This window comes from Terrapene carolina, unplaced genomic scaffold, assembly GCF_002925995.2.
Source record: "Terrapene carolina triunguis isolate 2854851 unplaced genomic scaffold, T_m_triunguis-2.0 Scaffold95, whole genome shotgun sequence".
Classification (NCBI taxonomy): Eukaryota; Metazoa; Chordata; order Testudines; family Emydidae; genus Terrapene; species Terrapene triunguis.
Window position 1 is genome coordinate 53,409,772 of NW_020664446.1, and position 16,460 is coordinate 53,426,231.

The 16,460-nt window shown below is 39.0% G+C and overlaps 1 protein-coding gene across 1 annotated transcript in view; it reads right to left on the bottom strand.

Annotated features, from left to right (window-relative positions):
- Nucleotides 1-16,460, bottom strand: part of LOC112113530 (LIM domain-binding protein 3) — a gene marked incomplete at its 5' end in the record, with an annotated part of 78,856 nt that overhangs the window by 41,897 nt on the left and 20,499 nt on the right. The window contains 3 exons of the mRNA XM_026651090.1: nt 5,234-5,270; nt 5,677-5,846; nt 15,421-15,435. Of these exons, the coding sequence (XP_026506875.1) occupies nt 5,234-5,270; nt 5,677-5,846; nt 15,421-15,435 (222 nt within the window). The remainder of the gene's footprint in view (nt 1-5,233; nt 5,271-5,676; nt 5,847-15,420; nt 15,436-16,460) is intronic.

A 16,460-nucleotide genomic window follows, 5' to 3' on the forward strand; every position in this document is an offset into this window, starting at 1 on the left:
TCCACAAAAATATCCTGTTTTCTTTTGTTACTCAGAATTTGTGTGTTCAGTTCTATTCTTGTCCTTTTATATAGGCTACACCGAGCGTTCTAATTCAGATCATTTTGAGATCTGTAAGAACTATGTTTAATTGGGAAAAGCTTATTGACAATGTTCTCTATTGTGGAAAGAACATTTCCTCTCCTTCTGATATACTTCCAAGGTTTATTTTATTTTCCAGAGTAAAGTACTTGTGTAAAACAGGCACATCATTACTTTAGTTTTTAAAATCCTTTTATTTCAGATAAAGCATGCTGCTATATACAGAAAAAAGTGAGGGATCAAAACAAGAGCAATACAGAATGAGCAGCACTTTGCCTGAAACTTACAACATGCTTTTAAAAACTTAGTACATGAATTGTCTCATATATTCTTTTTACTTCTAAGCCATCTCTAACGAAGTGTCACCTAATCCCCTTTTCTTCACAGTCTCACAGCTGCCACATTCCACCTCTATCTTTCTCCCCAAGACAAATTCTGTTTTCAAAGGGAAAACTATAAGCAATGTTGCCAGCAGTGACTTTTAACAATATAGCACATTCAAGAAAAATAAACTTATCACATCTACGGTCTTATCTGAAACATTTTTTAAATATTGAAAGAAATTAAAAGGACTATGTATTTAGAACCTTTCAGCTAGGCTTAGTAAGTTTTTCTTCCCAACTATCTAGCTCCAATTTGACTTTCTTACAGCAGTCACACTCTCTGGAAAGGTATATCTCCCCTCAACCCCCAAGAAAATCTGACAATCATTTCTCTTGTTGCTCTTTGTATTTAAATAAAGTACAATGGCTACATCTTTCCCCCATCAATACTTTAAAATTATATTTTATCAGAAGGCAAAAAGAAATCCACTTTACATTGAAGATCATTTGTAGGTTTGGGTTTTTTTTGTTCTTTTTTTTTTTTTTTTTTGTGAGAGTGGAGAAATATCAGGCTAGCAACAGAAAACAATAAAGGCAGGCACTCAGAGAAAACCCCCTATCTTATGTCTTTACTGTGTATGTATATATATGATACCCCCAGGTTCTAACTCAGGAAAGCAGTTAATTCTTTAGTGTAATTTTATATCTTGCACATTTATTTTGTTACACATGGGTTTTTAACTTTTAACATTAAGGATTTGCGCCGATAGGCCGTGATGCCAGTTGCGCAATTTGGCAAAGCGTGGGCTGTTACGTTCCGTTTCAAACCTTTCCCTGTGGCATGGAGAAAGAGAGAGAGAAAGAAAAAGACAGAGAGAGAGAAAGAAGGGAGAAAGAAAGGGGTTAGGGAATGTGGCCACTACTCCCCTACTTTATAACTAGGGCAATGGCAATTTATTTGGATTTATGTTACCTCCCAAAATAAAGGCAAACTAGGCTGGGTGATCCTTTTCCAGAGAAATTTTGGAAAGCTTTTTAGATTTGTATTTTTGAGCTGTAATGTAACACAAATTTGTATTCCTTGGTTTTGGTTTTGTTTGACAGGGCTGCTTTTGCTAGAAATTCTCAGCATAATTCTACTGTTTTCCTGCCAGCAGACTCTCAGTATTTTTTCCAGCTGAGCAGGAAGTGAAAGTCAACATTGTACAAGACAAAATCAATGCAAACATTTCCTATCCTATAATATCTAGGTCAGCCTATATCTTTTCTTATAAGGACCATCGGCTGCAAATTTGAGCAATGTTTCCTCATAGCTTTTTTGCTTTTGTTAGAGATTAAGCAACGAGAACCTGAAATCCTGCAAATGTTGGTATTTAAATAAGTATCTCCAGTCATTTGAGTTAAAAACAGAACAACACAGAGGCAGAATCTGTGTAGTGCTGATCACTTCCTTCCAATATCTAAGCATTCTCAACTCCCATCAACTTCAATAGGAGAGAAGGGCACTCAGCACCTCACAGGTGGTGTTCTACTTCTTTCAGGGTTGGATCTTTTCTGGATACTGTCCTCTGGTTTAGGCCCCAGGTTTTTTAAGTTAAAAATATAAACAAAGGGAGGGGGGTGGAGCAGAGAAGAGAACTTTACAAAACCTATTGGAAATTAAAATGTTCACATGATTTGTGCATGTGTTTGTTTCAAAGCAGACATGTTCATTTCTCCTGAATGGCTGGTATCCAAACACAAAACCATTGTATTAATGCAGGAGAGCCAGAGAGTGAAACTGATTAGAGAAAAAGAAAATAAACAGACCAGGCTAGTTTCACTCTCCAAGCTTTACAAAGCACAAACAAAAAACCCCCACAGAGTAAATGGTGACAAGTACTTTAACTTTTTTAATTCTTCAGTTTCTAACAGCATAATATGATACAAATAACACTTCTAAGGGACTCTGTTGATGTATGATTTCTCAACTGCCACTTTATGCTTATAAAAATAAAATTATTCAGAATACCCCTAGCTGTGATGCTGCAACTTTGAGAGGTATTTTTTCAAAGCAATGTGCAGGGTAGTAGCTGTGCAGCTTCAACTGGATTTAATAGGAATCATGAAGTTTAAGAAATCCCTCATTTTTTTGAAGTTATATCCCTCCATCTCCACATACGGAAGGGTATTAATTCAAGAGATGTCTGTTTTACTGGCGATAGACAAATTACTTATCAAATTTTCAACAAAACATTCATAACAATCCCAATGCAAAGGAAAGGTTTCATAACAAATGGTAATCTTACATCAAAAGTACCTCAAAGTGCCTTTCATCCACTGCCACATGTGCCTGTGTGGCTGCCAGTATAACTTGAACAAAAGAGTCATAAAACACACTCATTAATATAAAGAGAAACAGGCATATTGCCATCTGAAAATTCCTGCACATTATGGGCTCTGTTCAGAGTACATGCCAGTATCTGTGACAATAGGCACCAAGTCTAGGGGTGAACACTTGCATTAATAATATAGGAAAGTTACTTGTGTTTTCCTTCTTTGAAAATGTCTAAAAGAAAAAGTAGACATGGAGCTACCACTAAGTTTGACTCAACCCTTATTATTGTTCACACTGAACAAAGCTGATACACAGAGAAGAGAGGAAAAGCACGAGAGAGAAGAGAGCACTCTTGGCAGGCATGACTTTCGACCAAAATTCTCCATTACATGAGAATTCTGACATTTTAACTTATGTGTACATGAAACTTTTCCATCAGGGATGGCATCTGACAGTCTGATATACAGCTCAAACCAATGGATCGCTAAAGAACTGCAAAGACTCCTGCAGTATTTGTACTTCCAGGGGATCCCTTCGCCTTTGGCTGCCCCAGAAACCCCCACTGTGGATTTCAAACCATGAAAGAGTAGCAATGTACAATGCTGCAGGGTCTGTCTACAGTAATTTATGCTGTTGGGAGCCTGGGGGTGGAGCTTACCATAATGCGCACCCGTTTATACCTCTGACCTTTCGTAACTAGGACCCTGTGGAGGGGTTTCTGCTGTATTGGGTAAGAGGGCAGAAGAAGAGGGGAGCATGCTGTAAATATGTCACTCCCTCCTTCCATGCCTTCCAAAACATGTGGTTCACTGTTCCAGGCCAATGGGGGTTGTGGGAAGCGGCGTGGGCCGAGGGATGTGCTGGCTGCTGCTTCCCGCCGCCCCCATTGGCCTGGGACAGTGAACCGCGGCCAGTGGGAGCCACGATCGGCCAAACCTGCGGATGCGGCAGGTAAACAAACCGGCCCGGCCCACCAGGGTGCTTACCCTGGCGAGTCGCGTGCCAAAGGTTGCCGATCCCTGGTGCAGAGACTTATGTGTTATTAACCAATTATTCTTTTAAAAATCTATCCAATTCCAAGTGGTTTTTTTCAACACCCAGGCCTTTCTATATGCATCTTCTATTTATGGACCACAGCTAAAGCTCACGACGGTCTACATTCTGCCCACAAACAGATGCAAGGGAGCCAAGCCCTTGCATTAGCAGACAGAATTTAGTTCTAGTGAAGGTCCTTCCTGTACATAGTGTTTGTTTGGATACTGCAGGATTTATATTAAGTTCCATTGAAGTTAACAGGACTTCAGTACACACTTGCTGAATCGAGACTTATAATGAGATCAACAGGAATTGTGTTGGCATATTGGAGGACAGAATTTAGTGCAAGGGTGGCACAGTCTCAAACTGATATGGAGGCATCCAGCTATGCAACTTTCAATGAACTGTTGTGGAACCTGGATGGGAAATACATCCAGTTGAAAATATATCCCTTGGATTTGTATTTTCATATTGTAAGTTAAAAGGTACGTGTTTTGCTCATCGACTCATCATTTGTAACCCTACATTACTAGGTGCAGAAGGATCAACAGTCCAAAACCTTGCATATAATCCATTTCATAATAACACAATTTAAATATTGAGTGGGCAAAATACCAGACAGATCACAAACTAAACAAGCTGTTTAAAATATTTTTGGCAAGATAGGGATGTGGAATATGTAAATAGAATACATCAGGCTAGGACCCCATACACTCTAGTTCAATCACAAGTTGCTGAACTAGATGTAGAAATCTCTGGGTAAAATCTATGGCTTGTGTTTATGCAGAAGTCAGACTAGATGATCATAACTGTTCGTAATAGCCTTACAGTTTATGAGCCTAGGAATGTGTAAAATCCTTACTGGCAGAACATTTGAAAATGGATATGTACTTTTCTCCAGTAGCAAAAGCAGTCCTGTATCCTCATACTGTGTATTATCTAAAAAAAAATCATTTTTTTCTGTTTCACATAAAATATATTCAAGTGATGATTATTCCATGTCTATAATTGGAAACAACTACATTACTATATCATGTCAGCTGAATCAAGTGCCAATCACAGGATCATCCAAATAAATTGCTCATTAAATTTCAACACTACCACAACATCATATATTTTCATCCAGTTACAGAATTGAATGCAGTCACATAGGGTCTGATCCTATCAGCCCAGCACAAACAGCACTCCCACTGAAGTCAATGGGAATTCCATGTGCAAAGAGCTTACAAGATTGAGTACTCATTCCAGGATTTTGTACTGTATTACACCTAACGGTCACATTGTTACCTTTTCAATCAAGCACTTCTTGCAGATTTCTAAGCCAACAGCATTTTCATTTTAGTGATTGTTGAGTAAATGTGTTAGAATATTTAAGAAAAAAATCTAGTTTTGTATTTTTATATTAATGCCATTTTAGAGCATTAGGTATTGGTTATCAGTAAGGAGAAGGCCATAATGCCTGCTGCTAGTTGCCTACCTTGATCTCCTCAGGGCTTCTTCATCCGGGTCTTGCACTGCAGAAGTGAAAATGTTTCCATTAAAAAAACCTACTAGATGAGGCCCACAATCCAACCCCAGGTTACCAGAAAAGCATAAAAGAAAATACAATCTAAGGGGATAAGCATGGCAGCTTTCCACAATTAGGTCATACAGAGATATAAAGTGAGCAAGAGCAACTCTGGCTTCAGTGGAATTTATAGGATCTTGTTTAGTTAATGATTATTATTAGCACTCACCACAATAAAAGAATAGTACTCGTGGCTGATTAACTAGATTCAGAGCTTTGTAAGTTTAGCCCACATTGGGGAGGTTTACTGAAGGAAGTGAGTCATCTTTGAGACTCAACAGCTAGTGTATAAAAGAGGAAAGAAAAATAAAATTAATCTAAAAACAAATTTGGGGCTTCATTGCTTGACTTACTGTACTCCGTTCCTGTCATCTGGGCGAGAATGCGGAAAGACTTGGACTGCAGATTGGCAGAACGGCGAGTCCAGTCGTCAAGCTCATCCTCAGACTTGTTCTGAGTTTTAAGCACAGCCTGATACACTGGAGAGGCACTATCTATGTGGGGATCTTTAACAGGAAGGCTACTGAAATGCAGAAAAGGGCTCATTATAAAACAGCACATCCCACTTCATGTTGCAGTTTCTACTCCAAAACAACCAACAACAAAAACCAAAAATATTGTTTTTGAAAATACCCATTTGCCTAAGAAATAAACAAATTACAGTAGATCAAAAACATGTGAATCGAGAACATTTCAGTTCACTTTGTCTTTAACATTCCATATTATTATTATTCAAACCAATATGTTTGCCAGTCTGTCCATGACCCCTAAGCCAACACAGCCACAAGATTGTGGTAGTAATAAATCAATATAAATCAATAAAGGATGGTCAGCAAGTCAAGATTACTGGACTAATTGAGTATTGTTACCCCTATAATTGTGCATAGTTAGTGCCTCATGTTGTGGAACTAATTAACTGACCCTAGAGTATATTCTTGCAGTTGTGGAAATGGACCATTTTATGGTTACACTGAAAAGGAGAAAATATATTTTGATTATAAAAAGTTAATTTAGTGCAGATTTTTTAATTCTTTCCAGGGGTAGGCTGGTACCAAAACGCTGAATCCAAACACTTCAGAACATTAGAAAATCTGGATTCAAACTTGAGGCTCAGACACTTCTCTAGTTATTTCATATTTCAAACCTTCATTATTAAACTATACCTAATGTTTATGATCCCTCTGATGACCTTGCACAGACTGTATAGGAAGAACCATTCAGTTTTGCATACCTAGAGCCCAAACTACAAAAGTTCATAAGACACCCTAAAGCACCAATTGAGTTAACCTCTAATTTGATTTATGATGCAAGTTGGAAGTAGACATGGTCATTTAATAGTTTTTTTTCTCATCAAAATAACTTTTGCATAGTGTGCAGTTAAATTTAATATTAATAGAGCTGCAGATACATACATTGATGGTGATGTGTGCAGTCATGTCATACCTTGGCTCCAGGACTCCTCTAAATACAAGATTATTTCTGAAGTGAGTGATTTACATTGTAACTGTATGATCCATGCCTTACAGAGCTTTGAAAGTGGCATGCTCGATGTCATGAAAATTGAGAAAAGCTATTTTAAAAATTAAGGGTCATATTGTCCAATGAGCTCCCTGCTATAAAGAGCAAGGAATCAGAGCAGCCACCTGTTATAAAACCTTCCTCTAAAGCCTAGGCAGTTGCCCAAACTTCCTACTTGGCAAGATACAATTCTCTAGAGAAGACCCACAAAAAGCAAAAATGGGGGTGTGGTTTGACAATGTGAGAGGAGTCAGGGAAAAGCCAAAGTAACTAGTATGGCACTGTGCAGACAATAGTATAATTTGCCACAGGAAAAAGCATTGCCAATTACTGGCGCTCTCAGCATAGCATAATATAAACCATATCAATGGATTTGTATCTGCAAATAGCATGGGGATGTGTGTGTTTCATGTCAGAATAGAATTACAGAATCGTAGGACTGGAAGGAACCTCGAGAGGTCATCTAGTCCAGTCCCCTGCACTCGTGGCAGGAATAAGTATTATCTAGACCATCCCTGAGAGGTGTTTATCTAACCTGCTCTTAAAAATCTCCAGTGATGGAGATTCCACAACCTCCCTAGGCAATTTATTCCAGTGCTTAACCACCCTGACAAGGGACTTGGAAACACTGTATTTAAATATGCCATGGATCCCTATTCCCTATATAAGCCAGTTTGAAAGAGCACTATAATGTATATGATCCCCTATGGACCCACCTCTAAAGGGGGTATTTGCAGCTGTTCCTTCCTCCCTCCCCCCCTTCCCCAGGATATGCTACCTTCCATCTTTCCTGAGGATCTGACAGAATGCTAGGAAGCAGTACACTAAGCTTACATTTCCTATTCTTTTGCACTTCTTACACAAAAGGGAAACATTCTTAACATAATGGACTAATTTTTCACTGTTGGACCATAAATTAGATTATACCCATAAAATGGCTTCAACCAGGATAAACCCTGCCACAATGCCCAGAGGTGAGCTGGAACGTCTGTCCAGTTGGAAGAGTGCAAGAACAGAAAGCTATAACCTCACTTTCGGTGTCTACCTTCTGTCTTTCTATAGTACCCATCACCATGGTATCTAAGTGCTGACAGGTGTGGGAACATTGGGGGACTAGCTCATCTTGCAAAGGTAGCACTGATTCTGAGCATCCCCTCTGTAGTCTCCACCAGCAGAGTTCCTGTGTGGCTCCAACTGTAAACTAAAGCTGCATCCTTCCCTCATCCCCATCCCCCTGCAGACCCTGAGGGAAGATAGGGGAGGGACAGCATCAGCCTCCTTTAACTGAATTTTCCATGTGGAACAGTAGGCCTTGCTAATGCAGGGAGGTATAAATTACACCTTCCACTGAGGCACTAGTGAATCAAGCCTTATATCAGAAACAGCCTTAGTATAAGGGCTAATGAAGAAATTTTGTAATGTGAATAGAAAGGAAAGAAATGAAGCCTACATTATAGTCATTCAATTGCCATGTCTCACCCCTCAAACTACTCTCCAAGAGAAGCATGAAAATAAAAAATATAAATAACATTGTATTCCTCACAGCAAATGATTTAGTAAAGGTTTCCAGTTAGGTGGTAACATTTTCATGTTTCCAACTACACTTTATAAGTTCATTTTTCTACTGAGTAAGCAGCATCTTTTGCTTTTTTACTGTAATGGATGACTGGCTGCCTATTACTGGCTAACAGATGATTAACTTTATATCCCGACTTACATTTTGATCCTGCTGGAGCTTAAAACAATGCTCTGTTTGATTGCAAATTTCACAGCTGCAGAATGATGGATACTGGATAATAAAACCCAGTTCATGGCTGGTACTGCTGACTTCAACTATCAGCTATGTGTTACTGTGGCAGTACTAGCATTTGGGTCATGGACAGATAGCCAGGTTCATTTTGCTAAATCCCCTACTTACACTGCTTTGTTCTAGTATTATGATGGATTTACAACAACAACAAAAAATTGATTAAAACTATAAATATAAAAATGCCCAATAGCTCAGATGTGGCTGTGCAGCAGTAGAGATTGGGTCTGAGATTTCAGAATAGCAATATGTATCAGGGTATATTAATATCTTTATGGCAGACAATAAAGACAGGAAATGGATTCTGGTGAATTAACCTTCCCTCACTGAATGAAGTGCCTCACTCTAAGTCAAACTAGGTTATCTAGTTGAGCAAAACATATCGGAACATTTCCAATTATGACTTTAATGCAACAAGCCTTTATCTTTGTTTGAGCCAGTAGGAATGGCAGTGTATAATCCAGAGCAACACTGTGGCTGGTTATGGTCTTTCCAAAAGCTTAGATGAGGCACCTGACTCTTTCAGAAAACTTGATAATGGAAATAATAAAAAAAAAGACTTATCAGTTACTACTATGCCCTTTCTTCATTTTAAAGTTTGTTTTCCTAGCGTGTGTGTGCACACAAAAAAATCTGCCCAAATAATTTAGGGCATTTTGCTATGATTGAATAGAAAATTATACCTTTGTTCACATCATTAGGTGGGTCATGCACTCACAGCAAAATTAATTTGCACCAAAATAAGATCTATAGACAATCAAACCTCTTTGAATAAGGAGTAAAGTGTCTGTGACTTTCTATTCATTATAAGCTATGGCTCAACAAGTGGACCATATATTGAAGTCAGTTCTTACTCAGGTAACAAAAGGTTGAGTAAAAGTTAAGTAAGGGCTTCAGGATTTGGGCCTTGATGTAAAAATACAGTTGAATTTCTATGAAGAAGGGTATTTGATCCATATAAATACTGAATGGATGGCATTTTGATTCCAATTAGTAACAAAAGCAATTACAGAAATTATCAAAGACTTATAAGGAATTGTAAAATAGCCATCCATTTTTGTTCATTATAAAGAAAATCTAGAGTCTGTTATTGTTGCTTAATTCAGTTTACACACTCAAAGGGTTAATTTCAAGTGCCGGTCTTAGCTGGGTGCAACTCTGCTGAAGTCACTGAAATTACACTTACATCTGGAGTGAATTTGGACAAAAATCTTTAATGACTTGTAAAAGAGGTTTGACTGAAATGTACATGAAACACGAGTACGAGATCTTATGGGCACCAACTCTTGGTTCTTGGTATATTCTGAGTTATAATACAATGACAGGAATGATGGGAAAAGGGCACACAGACAGGGCATTCTCACTCTCCTACCTTGATGTCCTGGCATGAGGGTTTGAATAATTCCAGTATAAATAAATTGATTCGGTATGTTTGAATGGTTTTCTTACATCAAACAACATGGGCCTGATGCTGATCTTACTTACCCCAGCTTTAACACCATTGACTGAAATGATTATATCAGAAATTGGCCCCAGACACTGAGTTTATATTTTTATTATTATTCATTTCTACACAAGCTTACACAATGCTTCAAGACTTCACATAGCAGAAATCGCCTATTATATTATTTCTCAAGCTGAACCTACACTCTTGAGATCTGAAGTCTGCATCTTCTTACTCTTTTACATACATGGGGCCAAATTCTCTGCAGAGAACTGAATCTAAAGGAGGACTAAAGGAGAATTTGGCTAACTGTTAGAATACCGCTTATACAGTTATTTTCATATTTAGCAGCAAAATGCTTATTTCAGGCTTGAACAAGCAAGGTGATGAATAGCCTCAACTCCACTGTAGTAAGCTGGAGTTCAGAATAGTCAGCATATCGCAGAAGGCACAAGCAGCACCCTGAAGGATCAAGCCAATGATATGATCAAATGAATATAATCCAATCACTGGCCAGGCCTTTACTTTTGAGATGATCTGATCAGAGAAAAGAGTAGAAGGTTTGCTTTAATGCCTAAATTTAAAGCATAGCATATAACCTACTGGGGAGAATCTAACATTCACTAAGTAAGAAGTTAGGAAGTTCACAAAAAGAAAGCTGTGCCAACAGGCTGCAGCCCTGAGCAAAGCATATTTAAAGAGCCGAGTCTGAGAACTCAAAGGATAGAAGCACTACTCTGATCCAGATTAATATTAGACTGAAGGCTTGTCTACACCGCATGGCAAAGCACTCTACAGGGGTGTAATTTGTAAAGGACCTAACTGCCCCGAGTAGACCTTGATGGAGTGCGCTAACGGTATGTCTACACTGCAATTAAAAACCCACAGCTGGCCTGTGCCAAATGACTTGGGCTCGCAGGGCTGTTTAATTGCGGTGTAGACGTTCGGACTCAGGTTGGAGCCAGAGATCTAGGACCATCACGGTGGGAGGGTCCCAGAGCTCGGGCTGCAGCCAAACATCTACACCACAATTAAACAGCCCCTTAGCCCGAGTCAGCTGGTACGGGCCAGCCACAGGTGTCTAATTGCAGCACAGACATACCCTAAGGCTACATCTACAATATGATATGTCTAGAATACATTACAATACATAGTGTACACATACTCGCACTCTGTATCATAGAGCTAGCACAAGTATAAACAGCAATGTAGCTGTGGTAGTGCAGGTAATGGCAGTGGACGCATAGCTTAGCCACACAGAGTATGTACCCACTCAGTGTTTTCCCTAGGAATTGAAATTTGGGGGGGGGGGTTTCGAATTTATGGGGGATCAGGGCCGATGAAGGGTGAGACCGTGAGGGTGAAGGTGGGCTGTATGGCACCATAGTAAAACCTGAAAAATGTTTCATGACCATTTTATTAGATTTAACTCATGTTTTAAAATCATCACACAAATTAAAGTTAGCTACTCAAGCCTTCTATGAAGCACTACATCTACATCCTTCTTGTTTTCCTGTTATAATTTTGCACAACTTTATTAATGAACTTCTTGAATGCAATGTGTTCATCTTTGGTGGCTTCTCATGTGTCCGGTACTTCCATTCCTTCAATTGATATGCTCATTAGTTCATTCACATGATCAGGCAGAAGGCGACTTCTTTCAGAACACAAAATTCTATTCAATGATGAAAAAGAATGCTCAACTGTAGCTGTTGTGACTTGGAGTAGCAAGAGATGTATACCTACTTCTTTCATCCCAGGAAACATAGCACAAAGATAGGGTCGAGCCTCTAGTGATGATAAAAAAGAAGTTGAAGTCAAATCTTCATTCATTCATCGTATGATATTCCACTCTGTGTTCAAATTCTCTATTCTGTCCTGAGCACATGGCAGCCCCATTGCTGGTAATGCCTCACTCCACTCAACTGTCAGTGTTTTATAGGACAGGAATCTGTAAAAGTTATGTAGAGGTTAAGTAGAATCTAGAAGTCGCTGCTGTGGATTTTTAAGAATCAAGTCTGTGTATTTTTTCAGTTGTCTTAACAAACATTTCTTGTCCTCTTCACTTAAGGATTCAATATAAATGCCTTCATTAGTCAACTTCTGGACTGAAGTCTTTGCTTCTTCCAGTACTTTTTCAACGGATAGCTCTCTGATTGATCCAAATGTAGCTTCTCTTGCTGGACAAAGATCTACTATTGTTATAGCAGATGCCTGGATGGCATTCTTTAATGACCCAAGTGGTTTCAACAGTAGACTTACAAGAGAGAGAATGGCAATAGTCTTCTCTGAACATAGTAGCAAAAGTAATCCACCAGCCTCACTACTTAGATCCATCCCATCTTGGTAGATACTTTGCAAAGCCAGTGATAACGGTTAAGACAACGGCTTAAGACAACAGTCAAGGATCACTCATGAGAAAGCCGGCGGGTTTTCCCAGGTTGGACTAATTTGAACTTCAGTCCCAGAGTATCTTCTATATTTTCCAAAAAGAACGAGGAGTACTTATGGCACCTTAGAGACTAACAAATGTATTTGGGCATAAGCTTTCGTGAGCTAAAACCCACTTCATCCGATACATGCAGTGGAAAATACAGTAGGAAGATATATATACACAGAGAACGTGAAAAAATGGGTGTTGCCATACCAACTATAACGAGACTAATCTATTAAGGTGCATTCATCAGCCATATATGCAAATGTTTTGAATGTGGTGAGAGAGTTCTTCACTTTTTCAACTGTTGAGTCTTTCACTGTTGCACCACATGCTTCTAGCCAGTCAGTTGAGTTTCTTGCAGAAAGACAGTGAGCATTTGCTGGTCTTGTTCGGAACCAGTGTTCAACTTCAGGATGAACAAGTGACAATGCACTTAACATTTGCCTCTAGTTTGTAGTGTGTGGTATCTCTTGCTTAAATAGAAAGTATGATGCTACAGCCATGTTTGTTCGCATGAACTGTGTTGTGTCTCCAGCATTCTTAACAGCCTTGTTAACACTCACCGGTTTTGTCCTTGGTCAGCGGAGACTCAGAGTTCAGAGGTGCTTTCACATGAGTTCACCTCCCGGGGAGGGGAGGGCGAGAAGGCACCTTGCTCATTCCTCCAGCTGCTCACTGTTCGCTCTGGCCACTGTTGTTCATTGTGCCACCGTTCACTCCTTTGCTCTGTTGCCATGGCCCTGTGCTGTCACCTTCTGCTGCCACCTGCCACTGTGACCTCTGCGAGTTGGGCTCTTGAGGTTCCGCCCAGCTCTCAGTGATTTCAGCTGAGCTCTCAGTGGGGGAACCTCGCTGCTAGTGCAGACTGGGCCATCTCTTCCACATAAACACTGTCCCACAGCAGGTCTATGCACTTAGACCTGATTATCAGTGATTTCAGCTGCAGTGATCACTTAACAAAACAAAAGACTATCCATGGAGCCTAATCAGCTCTGTCTTTAAACAGTGGAGAGGAGCAGGTCAAATAGTACTTGTGACTCAGGCAGACCATCAAGCAAAACACCTGTCCCCACCCTCTCTCTTGATGCCCTCAATCTGCACAGGCTAAGTACAGTTCTACTGCCCTTTACTCATACAATAAGAATAGCAACATTTCATCCCCCCCCCTCCCACACACACATTCAAGTGATTTTTAACCCAACCCCAGCCAAAGTCTATCAGTTGGGCAACACAGCTCTGTTTGCTGGATACCTAGATATAGTAGGTGTGATTGTAAATACAATCTGGTCCTGCAGCCTTTCCCCCAAGCTCATCACTAGTTGTCAGGGAGAGCTCATTTAGAATTTGCTTACAAATCATAATTTGAAATTATTAAATTGGCCAAGATCACTGAAATGAACGCACTATGACATTGTCATAAAAAACAACATCTGTATAAGGAAGCTAGTCTATGTTCATACTTTTCAATCAATTATACTTTTTCAGATACATGTATTTTATCATACACTTTATATGCTTTAAAAGTGTGTATTAATGTTTCAATTTCAATTCAAATTTCCAAACAATCACTAAATTGGCAATACTGTATATAACTAGTTCACAAAACTGGGGGAGGGTGTTGGGGAAATTCAGGGGGGGTGTACCCACTGGTTTCAGGTGGGTTTGTACTCTGCATAGCTAAGCTGTGCCTCTGCTGCTGCTGCCCCTGCTACCATGGCTACACTAACCGATGTGAGCTAGTGCTCATATGTCCATGAAAGCAGGGGAATAATCATGTCTAGCTTGTAGTGTAGATGTAACTTAAAAGGTACCTAGTTTGTGTTAACATAGGAAAGAAAGAGGACTATGTTAACACAAACTACGTACCTTTTAGAGTATGCCAGCAGGGTCTCTACAGCGCAGTTAGAGCACAACATGTTAGGATGCTTTATAAATCACACCCCCATAGAGCACTTTGCCGTGCTGTGTATACAAGCCCTCAGAAATCACTCTCCAAAGATGAAGGAAATGCTTCAATGCTAGTTCATATAGTGTAGCTTCCAGATTAGCTTTCTACTTGAGGTAACAGAGGAGGATTATTTCATGGGCGTATTTCCAAAAAGTAACAGTTCACTAAAACTGCCTGATACATAAAAATAAATGTCAGTAACTATTTAATTTCTCAAATTTAAAATTTAATATACAAAATGGAAAAAAAATTGGAACAAAGCTTCTGCTGATGTCAACTGGCATAGCTCCACTGACTTCACTGGTGCTACGTCTTATGTAAAACAAGAGAAGGGCTGACTCCTGGCTTTTTATCTAGATATGTTTATTTCCTTTTGTTTCCTTTCCAGCTATATTTACCTTTACTCTAGTGTTCATCATTGGACCCTTTATCATTACTCAGCCTGCCCATGTCAGAATTCTCTAACACTAAGGAATATTTAAATAAGTACACACTTTTCCCCTCCCATTAGAAAATACATTGAATTCTCATGTCCATCTGCACTTAGTGGAATTCTTTCATCTTATCTGGGATTTTCTGGAAGGGTCAGTCTCTCCTTTCTGTGAAGCATCAGGGACTGGCCTCATATAGGAGAGGCATATTGGACTAATGGTCTGATCCAATATGGCAAATTCTTTGTTCTGAACTGCATTTGACAGATCTCATTTAAGAGCCGTCTATGAAATTACCAGGACTTCACATGCTCAACAGTGAAACTTTATAACTATGAGACTGTCTAAATGGCAGTTTTAAAGAGATATGATTTGTATTGTATGACTTTGCAAATACAATAAAATGCCTCTAAAATCCATATATATGAAAGAAATGAACCTTTTTAAAAGAACACACATACACTGTACTTCTTTCATTGTGTTCAGCTAAATGGAAATATGGATCTACTTACGCCAATGGAGATTCACTGTGAGTCATATGGTCAAAACCCAACAAAAGGCATTGTGCGGGATCCATCATTATGGAGCATTGGGATGTGCACAACAAAGTAATGTTAGTATCAGAAATTAGTGAAGAAAAGGATTGAATAAAGAGAAAAGAAAAGAAATGATCAATAAAAGGGAGCACAAAGAGATACATAAAAATGTTAGCACTTTGAATAAGCTCACTGGTTATCCCCTCAATGTCAACTATGTTAAAGGTACAGCACACATTTCTCCTTCCCATACCCATGAAAAAAGTGAAAAGTATGTATTTGGATCAACAGAGTATCTTGTCTGTCTTCACCACTTTCTTTATACACAAACCTCTATCTGTCTGCTCAAGACAACAAAAGAGAGGGGTCATAATCACCCAACTCTGGTTTAAATCAGCAGTTGGGAGAAATTATTAATTTTTAGTGATGCATACAGTATTGCGGAAACATCATTTTTAGCTTAAATATCTTCTCAACTGTGAAATATGCAAACTCCTGTTTATCCTAAGTTAGAGGTTTCAATTAAACAGCAGTCATTAAATATAAATCCCAAAGCAGGATAACATAACATTGGGCTTCATTCTGAAAAACATCAAACAATAACCAGTAATAAAAATGCATCTTACATTCTTTTTATACCAATGACAAATGCTCCTCCATTTTCCTTGCCTGTTGTGCTATGTAATCAATGCAGTTATTAGACTGAAAGTATGGTTGTTATAATAGCCATTATTAAGACAATACCTATCCATATTTCCAACTCCACAAACCTTTTCTCCAGGTGAAACGTACTAAGTTGCTCTTTATTAACATTCTGATAGCAATATTTTACTTGAGTAACCTTAGCCCTTATGCTTTAACAGCAACCTGTTTCTCTGAGTTTGATGATGGATATAATAAAAAAATTAAACAAAACCGATGATCTGCTGTCACTTATACCAATGTAAAACCAGGAGAACTTTGCTGAAGTCAGTGGAATTACTCTGGATTTACACCCAAGTAGCTGAGAGCAATAT